Consider the following 10639-nt stretch of genomic DNA (forward strand, 5'->3'; position numbering starts at 1 on the left):
TGAATGTACACTAGGGAGGGGAAATACACATTTATGTATGTTACACACTTAAGTACTGTCTTCTAGGCAGTTTGGAATTGAGGTTTAGAGCTCAGGAGAGGGGCACATCTATACAGATCAGAGAACCACAAACATGTAGCGCAGTTAGTGTGGATGAGAACTCCAAGTAACAGGAATGTACAGCAGTAAAAGGTCTGCCAGGCACCTCTGAGACTCTACACTTTAAAAATGTTAGGGGGAAGAGAATCTATCAAAGGAAATTGAGAAGAAATAGCTAATGGAAAACCAACCACTTTCAGGGAACAATAAGATGATGGAAGTCATAGGAGAGAACCTTGACGAAAAGGAAGCAGTGACAACATGACATTCTGAGGGGAGGGTGGGGGGGGCAGGGAGTGCTCAGGGAGAGAAAGAGGGAGAGAGGAGATGAATTAACAATATGAGAGAAGATCAATGAAGTTAAGAATCCTAAGAGAGAGATCAGCGCAGAGTGAAGGTATAGAAAGTGGTAAATTTCTTCCTCTGAAGTTGAAGCACAGGGAAGAAGCAAAGACTGGTATGAATGTGAGTGCACCTGCATGATGGGATGCAGGAAATCCAATCTGGTACCCTACTTTCTATAAGAGTAGGAGTTAAGTTTATCTGCTTTGAGACAGGAAGATAGAGAAAATATAAAAGCAATTTACAAAATAAAATTAAATGATGTTTTCTGAGTGTTCAGACTCCCAGTGTGAGTGCTGTGTAGCTTGATTTCTAAGTGCGCAAAGAGGATAAGAGGATTTTTAGCAAGATTGTTGGTAATATCTCACAGGGCCACTGGAAGCCCGACGTCTCAGTTGGAGCTGAGTGTCGTGGTCAGACCCATCAACTAGCACACAGTATAGTAGGTTTTACTCTTTATCAGCCATTGATAATTGGTCAATTTCACTCCGATCTTATATTGTTTTTCTTCAAAACTAATTCATGTTGCCAGATATTGAAGTGGGGCAAAATTCATGAATTATGATTCATGAACACTATGTCTCCATGACTGAGAAGAAGTGGAACCAGAACTCTAATGCACTGTGATAACTGAGACTATGTAGAAGTCTAGTGATCTCATCAGAAGAAATAGCTTAAATAAATTCAGTGTCATCATTATTGCCAAGTCCAAAAACCTCTCCTTGCCTCATGATTAAGCAATAACTCTCATCTGCAATCACAGACACTTAATAAGCAGTTGGGCAACAGCAGACACAAATCTCTTATCATTAGAGTGAGCATATGTTTTTCTTTCCTATGATATGGTAATGTATTAAGTTCATCATAATGGGACCTCAAGTTCTTACTCAGAGTGTTTAGCATTTATTAACGTTAATAAGGAGGCATTCTGCTTACTGCCATGTCAACATACCAAACTGTTTCTTCCCGAGCTTGCATGATATATTGCTAAGCATTTGGGAATAGAAAAAAAAAGCAGCTTAATTTGAAATCATCTTTCTTTAGTGAGTAAAGTATAAAGCCTGCTTATGTCAAAGAAATGCTTATGCTTGCTTTTGCCTATGTCTTCTATTTTTATATTATGTCTTTCTTTACTCAGTAATTAAGCTAAATATGGCATGTATTTTGTTACTCTTACATATGTTTCCTCTCTCTTACATCTTGGAATTTTGTTGTGAATATATATAATCCTTGCTTGTCTTTTGGCAATGAATGGACTTTCTGGGATTGGTACTAAATTTCAGGATTCAATACTTAAAAGTCCCAAACTTGAAGTAGGAAGGCATGTTATACAAAATAAATTATTTCTTGACCATAACAAAAACCTGACAACAGGTCAGAGACTTGCTGAAGCTCATTAATTTTGTGGTTGCCGTTGTTTCATGTGATTTCTCAGGCACAGCTCTGAAAGTGTTTTTGAATTTAAATTGAAAACTTAGAAAAATACCAGGTTTAGGTTAGGTTTGCAGTAAGGTTAGCCTTTCTGTATAGAACAGGCTAAGTTTATTTTTTGCACTACTACTAGAGAAGTTAATTGTTGAAAACCACTATCAGTATTTAGAGTAGAAAGGCATTATTAGACTTGTTAACTGAAAATACTTTCATGACTGTTTCAGTTTAGATGATTTGGGGAATCATTTCACAAAAGAGCTGCCAAAAAATGCACAACTGTGCTGAATCATATCAGAACGGTATGTAGACAAGGAAGAGCTTGCATTCTAGCAACACAGAGAATGGTCCTTGCAATCAGACTGCCATAGTTTCATGAACATTCCCTAGGTACTTATTCTTTCTTGAAAGTGATAAAATGTTGATGTGGGAGGATGTCAAAATGAATGTAGTGCACATAAGTGCTCAGAAGACTTGAGCAGTATGCAGCAGACATATTCCATGCCTGAGGCCATCCTTATTAGAGTCTCTCTTGTCAAGGACATGGGTGTTCTTTTTCATAAACACTTCAACCTAGCATTCAATTTTCCCCCAATTTTCTTCTCTGTGTAGTCCAGCTTCCTTCCCCTACAGTCCTTACTGCACCCCTCACAACTGTTAAGCTGTTGCTTCATCCTATACAGAATTTGGTATTTCTTGCCATCACATCATGGAACATGCTATCCTTTTTTCTCCTTATATTTGTTTCAATCCCCTTTTGGTATCACAAATTGACATTTCTTTTATTTTTATTATTATTTATTTATTTTATAAAATATTTTATTTATTTTTATTTTATGAGTGTATTGCTCAAATATGTGTAAGTGCACCTGTCTCATGCAATGACCACAGAGGACAAAAGAAGGCACTGGATTCCCTGGAACTGGAGGAACTGGAATTACAAATGGTTGTTAGGGTTCTGGGAACTGAACCAACATCCTCTGCAAGAGCAGTCAGTGCTCTTAACTGCTGAGTCATCTCTCCAGTCCCAACATTTCTTTGATTATAAGCAACTTTTGTATTTAATTTTATATGACTCTTTAAAACCTCTCTGCTTTCTCTTTGTGTGAGAAAAGGGCCATTGCTATTTTCTTCACCTGGAATTTGAGCCAAGTCATTTAAATTCATTCTTTCTCCATATTGAAGATAATACCATGCTACTTTCCTAGTGAGTTTCTTTGCTGTCAGAATTAAATGAGATAAGGTATGCACTGTATGTAGAATGAAGCTGGCATGTACTAGGGTTCTATTAAATATTATTACACTAAAGCAAGCATTCATATTCTTTGCACATAAGTGGCTGAAACTTTTCTGAACTTTCTCTTGTACTCAGTACACTGAATAATGCCTCTTTCAGGAAGGCCTCATAGAACACAAAGGCTAACTCCCTTACCAATTAGAATGTTTTAAAGTCACGTGGATTTTGTCTCCATTTTTTTTTTAAAGATTATTATTTCCATAGCTTTTGGGGTAATTAGGCAGTGTCAAGTTGTTGGATTCTGTATTTATTTATTTTTATTTATTTATTTATTATGCATGTGTGTGCTTGCATGTCTCAACACATATGTGGAGGTCAGAGGACAACCTGTCCTGGAACTCACTATGTGAACCAGGCTGGCATTGAACTCACTGAGATCCACCTGCCTCTGCCTCCTGAGTGCTGGGATTAAAGGCGTGCGCCACCACGCCCAGCAGGATTCTATCTATTTTAATAAAGATATTATCTGATGAACAATTTTGGGTCTTAAGCAGTCTTAACATGCAGGGAAAGCACTCATAAATGTTGCTACTATTATTATTACATGTGCTGTGGTTTTCTGTTTTTAAATTTAATGATTAAACTGCATTTAAAAATAAGGCCTCAAATGACTTTTAAAGCATTTCAAAATATAGTCATTAAATAAGTTAGTAATATCATAGAGATGACTTTATACACCAAAATTTTGCATACCCATGGTTTCTGATTGTTTAGATGAATTTTAAAAATTGTGTGGTCTCATGTAAATTTAGGCAGACAATAACCCGGCATAGAGAACTGGGAAAATGAGCAACAGACCTCAATCTTTTCTGAAGAAATGTTGGCAACTGATTGCTGTTAGATGAAGAAGAGCTCATCTTCCTAAAACAAGGGCCTCTAGATAGGCTGACTAGACTTAGTGGACAGACTTGCATGGGGAATGGTTGGGGACACTGGGAAACCCAGTGGGCCTTAACAGGGATAACTGAGTGTATGGGCTCCAGTGGGAGGGTGGGTGGCTATGGGAGGGTGCCAGATGGGACAGGGGTATAAAGATGATTAAGACTGTTTGAGCTGTTCTGTATGAAATACACAAAAAATTCAATTATAAAATTTTTAATAAAAAAGAATTAAATTAGAAAAAAAATGTTGTAGGCTAGCCAAAAGTGAAATATGTTACCACCTGTTTTCATAAAAAAATTCAGCACATCTCAGGCTGGAGAGATGGCTACGCGGGTAACAGCACTTACTGCTCTTATGATGAACTGGGGGTTCAGTTCTCAGCATGCACATGGATCAAGAGTCCCTCTTCCAGCTTCTGTGGGCGCCTGGGGTACGTGGTGTGCTTACATACATTCAGGCAAAATAGTCATATACTTAAATTCTTTTTAAATCTTGAAAAAAAATTAGCACATTTCTGAAAATATTTTAAATTAGTTTGTTAAACGCATAGAAAGCAACCAGGATAGGCATAGCACTGTATTACACATTAATTCTCAAGGATTTAAAAACACTAAAATCCTAAAATGAGTTCCGGTTTGTTCAGCTTCTTGTGGGATCAATTTACACCCGTACTTCATAGAGGAAATAATTTCTCTTAAAGGAAAACAAATATATTTACAAAAATCTTTACTTTCTAATTGTTCACAGATATTTCATCCCTAAAACATGTTATTTTTTATCCTACGTGTATGAGTGTTTTGCTTGTATGCACATATGTATGTGCACCAAACATGTGCATGCAAAAGCCTGGTACGCTATCCCATCCCAAGTAATCAGCCCTAAACACAGGTGCATGCGAGAACCACAAATTGGACACGGTGCATCATATATACTTAATATATATTACATATTATACATATATATGCATAAGCATATAAATGCAACAATAATAAAAAAGAGGACAAGAAATTGAGAGGGACTGAGGAGGACATGGGAGCTGGAAAGAGGACTGGGAGGGGTAGAAATGATGCAATACAATGTTCATGTATGGTATTTAAAAAAAAATAAAATTAACGACCCCCAAGAAACCAGGGGAGTGGGGGCTTGCATATCTTTCCCAGGTGTGAACTCCTTCTCCGGTTCCAGGTTGAGGTGCGGGAGTAATTAGAGCCGAGGTCCCGGGAGTGAGCGGAAGCGTCTCTGGGACCAACCCCGCCCCAACTGCCGGAGCCGGGGTGCAGCGTCTGCCCAGCGCGCAGCTTCCGTCGCTGGGGACGCGTTGCCAGCGGCGGCCATGGACCAGGACAAGGGGCTGACGGCCGTGGATAACATCGTCACGCAGTTCAACACTTACGAGGACTTCCTGGACTCGCAGATCACCACGGTGGACCTGTACTACCTCGAGGTGAGCCCCAGGCCGCTTCCGGAGCCTCTGCTGTGGGCGCGACCGCCCCCTGCCGGGCCGGGGACCCAGGGCTCTGCACTCGCCCCACACCGCCCCCAGGGTCCTCACAGACCGCACACGTCCTCACAGACCCGCACACGCCCTCACAGACCCGCACACGCCTTCACACGCTCCTCACAGACCCGCACACGCTCCTCACAGACCCGCACACGCTCCTCACAGACCCGCACACGCCCTCACCAGACCCGCACACGCTCCTCACACACCCGCACACGCTCCTCACACACCCGCACACCCTCCTCACAGACCCTCGCACACGCCCTCACAGACCCTCGCACGCCCTCACAGACCCTCGCACGCCCTCACAGACCCGCACACGCCCTCACAGACTCGCACACGCCCTCACAGACCGCACATGCTCTCACATGCTCCTCACAGGGACCCGCAGACGCATCCGGCCCTGCTCCCCCTGAGGCCAGTCCTCAGGTGGTGGTGGCCACCATCCTGCCTCGCCGCGGGGGCCTTGGCTGGGTCCCGGCTTCCAGAAGCTTCCTGCGCCTGGAAATGGAGCCCAGGATTCCTCAGTGCCCAGAACAGTCAGTGAGTTGTCAAACAATAACAGGAAACAGCAACACAGTAATTATCGAGGGCGAATCCAGCCTGAACTGGTTGCGTCCTCTGCCCAGGCAGGTGGCGAAGATGGTTGTCAGGAAAACCCGGACATGGAGGGGCCTCCGAGCCCCTAGACTTCTGCCTGGGGTTCTGCAGTCCGGGAGCGACCTCTCCACGGAGGCCGATGGTCACCTCCCTATTTAAGACTCAGGGGGATGAACCTGCTGCCAAGCCATATCGACTCTGCAGTGCAGTCACTTAGCGCTTTAGTATATGGACATTTTTTTTTTTAATTCCCAAAATAGAGTTTTATTTACATGTGTAGGTAGCATTTCCAACAACGCATCTGATTTCAAAAAACAAGCTTTCAAATACTTTGTACCGATACTTTTATTATATTTATTATTTGTGTGTGTGTGTGTGTGTGTGTGTGTGTATCAGAGGACAACTTGGGGACTCACTTCTCTCTTTCCATCATGTGGGGGCAGAGATTGAACTCTGGTCCTCGGGCTTGGCAGCAAATACCTTTTATCACTGAGCCATCTCTCCACATGTTTTTTCAATCCAGGGAAGTACTTTTGTTTTTCGTCTAAGACACCGAAATGGAGGGAAAATGTGCCGCTTGGCAGTGTTTCCACGCAAGGTTTTGAATGTTGAGACAAAATGAAATATGGCTATTAAATATCTCGATAGAATAACATTATCTTTGTAGCCTGTTAAGAGTTCAGTAGTACAGTCTACCGTCTTGGAGACCCTGGGCTTTTCTATTTGATAAGCTAGGGTTGGGATCCTCTCCCACTTTGGATTGGACAGGGCAGGATGCATGCTGCTGATTGGTTTACTAATATAAAAGTGGGAATCTAATTGGGTAATGCAAGGGTGGGAAGTTTGAAATTGCTGCCAGAGGGGGCACCAAAAGGGCCAATTTTGTACAAGAACCAGAAGTGGGCCATCTTGGATGAAAGTGAAAGACATTGGAACCCAGCTGTATCTGACCCCAGCCTTTTTCTCTGACTACCTACCTCATTTAGAACCAGCTATCACCTATTTAACTTCAATACTAAAGCAACAATATAAATGATTAGATTAAGGACAACTTTTTCGATTTTAAAATTACATTTCTTTCCTTCTTTCCTTCCTTCCTTCCTTCCTTCCTTCCTTCCTTCCTTCCTTCCTTCCTTTCTTTTTCTTTTTCTTTCTTCCTTTCTTATTATGTGTGTGTGTTTGTGTGTGTGTGTGCATGCTGCAATGTTGCCCACGTGGGAGACAGAGGACAACTTGTGGGAGTTGATTCTCTCCTTCCACCATGTTGATCTTAGAGATTGAATTCAAGTCTTCAGGCTTGGGGGCAAGTGTTTTTTATGTAATGAATCATCTTCGTGCCCCTAATGACAACTTTTAAAGTGCCCTTAGCTATAGATACTGAAATTTTCATCTACTCCTGTGGCTGCAAATTAATTACCTATTTAAGTCACGAGGAAAAGTAGAATCCTCAGAGTTCCTTCAGTCATATAACAAGCATGCTTCGTGGATCATGTTACATGAAACGATCCATTTTCCTACCACCCACATAATTGTTAACAACTGTCTATAACTCTAGTTCCAGTGGATCTAACACCCTTTTCTGGCCTCTGTAGGCATTGCATGCCATGAGTGACTTACATACATGTAGACAAAGCACTCATATAAAAAATTGAAATAAATTAGTTAAATAATTAAGGGCTGGAGAGATGGTGCAGTGTTTAAAAGCACTGGCTGTTCTTGCAGAGGACCCATGTGTAAGCACCCACATGGCGACTTACAACTAACTCCAGTTCCAAGGGATCTGACACCCTCTTCTGACCATCACAGGCATTGCAAGATAATGATATGGCTGCACTTACATACATGCAGGTAATACACTGAAACACATAACAAAATTTATTAAAATAATTTAAAAATTGACATTTTTATATATTTATCTTACTTTCTTTTGGTTAACTGGGCTAGTGGTCTGTCACTCTTGTTTATCTTTTCAAAGAACCAGCTCTTTGATTTGTTGATTCTTTGTATTGTTTTCTATGTTTCAATTTCATTAATTTCTGCCCTGATTTTTGTTATTTCTTCTTGTCTGCTGGGTTTGGGTTTTGTTTGATGTTGCTTTTCATATGTGTTGAGTTGCAATGTTAAGTAATTTATTTGTGTTCATTCTGTATCATGGGGTTCCTCTAAGTAGTTCTCATGTAGAATGCTTCTATAGAACCGATGGGGATTGGTGGGGAACATATTGTTTTGGTTTTTCATATTATTTGTATTTTTTCATTGTGGTCTGGGCATGTGGATTTCTTTTGTTGCTTGTCTGTCTGATATGAAACTCAAGCCTTCCTTTTTTAATTGTATCTGGTCTTGATTGTAAGCTTTATTGCATTTTGGTCTGATAGAATGAGTGGAATTATTTCAATCTTTTTGTATTTGTTGAGGTTTGTTTTGTGCCCCAGCACATGGTTGATTTTGGAAAAGGTTCCATGGGATGCTGAGTAGAAAGTATGTCCTTTGGTGCTTGGGTGGACTACTCAGTAGATGTCTGTTAGGTCCATTTGATATATGGTATTAATTCAGACGTCTCTCTGTTAACTCTCTGCCCTATTGACCTATGTGATGGAGACAGTGGGGTCTCGAAGTCCCCAACTATTAATGAGTTGGGGTTAATCTGGGTCTTAAAGGCCTGTAGTATTGTTTTTATGAAGTTGGGTGTACCAGAGTTTGGTGAATATATGTTCATGATTGTAATATCTTCTTGGTTTATTGTTCCTTTGATCAGAATGAAGTGGCCCTCTTTATCCTTTCTGATTAGTTTTAGTTTAAAGTCTATTTTTGTCAGATATTAGAATTGCAATGCCTACTTTTTTCTTTGTTCCATTCGCTTGGTATATTTTTTTTCCATCCTTTCACCTTAAGATAGTGCCTGTCCTTGAAAGTGAGATGAGTTTCTTGCAGACAACAAAACAATGGGTTTTGTTTCTTAATTCATTCACCCAGTCTGTGTCTTTTGACTGGGGAGTTCAGTCCAATAATATTTAAAGTTATTAATGAGAGATGTGTATTTCATCCTTTCATTTTTATTTCTGCTTACATTCTTGATATAGCTGTACTTTTCCACAGTTATACCTTCATTGAATTTCTTTCCACAATCCTTTGGGTATAGTCATTCCTTTCTTCAGCTCTTTGTATTGCTTCCAGAACTCTCTGAAGGGCTGGTTTTATGGACATGAATTCCTTCAGCCTATTTATATCATGGAAGATTTTTCTTTCCCCTTTGACTATAATAGACATTTTGGCTGGGTATAGTAATTTGGGTTGGCATCTGTGGTCATTTAAAACTGGGAATACTTTGGTCCAGGCTCTTCTGGCTTTCATAGTTTGCACTGAAAAGTCAGCTGTAATCCTAATGGGTTTTCCTTTATATGTGACTTGTTTCTCTTTTGCAGCTTTCAGTATTTTCTCTTTGTTCTGTACATTTAGTGTTTTTACTATGAAGTGCCATGGAGAGTTTCTTTTCTGGTCCTGTCTGTTTGATGATCTATATACTTCTTGTATTTGTATGGGCATGTCTTTCTTTAATTTTGGGAAATTTTCTTCCACGATTCTGTTGAAGATCTGTTCCATGCCATTATCTTGGGATTCTTCTCCTTCCTGTATGCCTATGATTCATAAGTTTGGTTTTTTTATAGTGTCACACAATTCCTGCATATTCCATTCTTGTGCTTTTTTAAATTTTTCATAATTTTTGCTTAAGTGGTCTAGTTAGTCCACTTTATCTTCCAGCTTTGATATTTTGTTTTCCATTTCATTCATCCTATGGTGAGGCTTTCTCCTGTTATTTCTAATTGGCTTACTGAGTGTTTCACTTCCTTCTTCATTTCAGCCTGAGTATTCTTCAATATTTCTAACTCTTTTCTGAATTTATTCAGAAGTTTATCCCTATCTTCCTTCAGCTCTTTGATTACCTTGTTTGTGTGTTCTTTAAATTCACTGAATTCTTTTATCATATTCATCATTGTTCTTTTGAGATCCATGTCCTGCATTGTCTCTAGAGGATTCTCATTGTGCTCCTCTAGAGGATTACTGGTATTTGGTAGGGATATGTTATTTTGGTTTTTCATGTTATTATTTTTTCTCTGTGATTTTGACATGTGAATTTCTTTTGTAGTTTCTGACTCTTGTGTGATACTCGGGCCTTCAAGTTTAGTTCTGCTTCTTTTATTTTTGAGCTTTATGTGTCTTTGTGGTTTACTTTTTGGGCATGACTTTTTGGGTTTGTCTAAGCTTCCGGTTCTCTCTTTTGATTTTAGTTCTGACTGGTGTTGAACTCACAGAGTTCTGCCTGCCTCTGCCTCCAGAGTGTTGGGATTAAAGGCTTGCACCACCAGGCCCTGGTGTGGTTTACTTTTTGGGCATGAAAAGTTGGTTCCTCTAAGCTTCTAGTTCTCTCTTTTGATTTTGTATCTGAGTGGCCAGATTGCTTTTGTCTTCAGGAGTTCCCACAGAGGCCCAAG

General features: G+C 40.2%; 1 protein-coding gene across 1 annotated transcript in view; it reads left to right on the forward strand.

Annotated features, from left to right (window-relative positions):
• The first annotated feature begins 5247 nt into the window (after window positions 1-5247).
• Cfap299 (cilia and flagella associated protein 299) overlaps window positions 5248-10639 on the forward strand; it is a 370644-nt gene continuing 365252 nt past the window's right edge. The window contains exon 1 of the mRNA XM_008843701.2: window positions 5248-5492. Within this exon, the coding sequence (XP_008841923.2) occupies window positions 5382-5492 (111 nt within the window). The 5' untranslated portion in view covers window positions 5248-5381. The remainder of the gene's footprint in view (window positions 5493-10639) is intronic.

Source organism: Nannospalax galili, unplaced genomic scaffold, assembly GCF_000622305.1.
Source record: "Nannospalax galili isolate Female #2095 unplaced genomic scaffold, S.galili_v1.0 scaffold440, whole genome shotgun sequence".
Lineage (NCBI taxonomy): Eukaryota > Metazoa > Chordata > Mammalia > Rodentia > Spalacidae > Nannospalax > Nannospalax galili.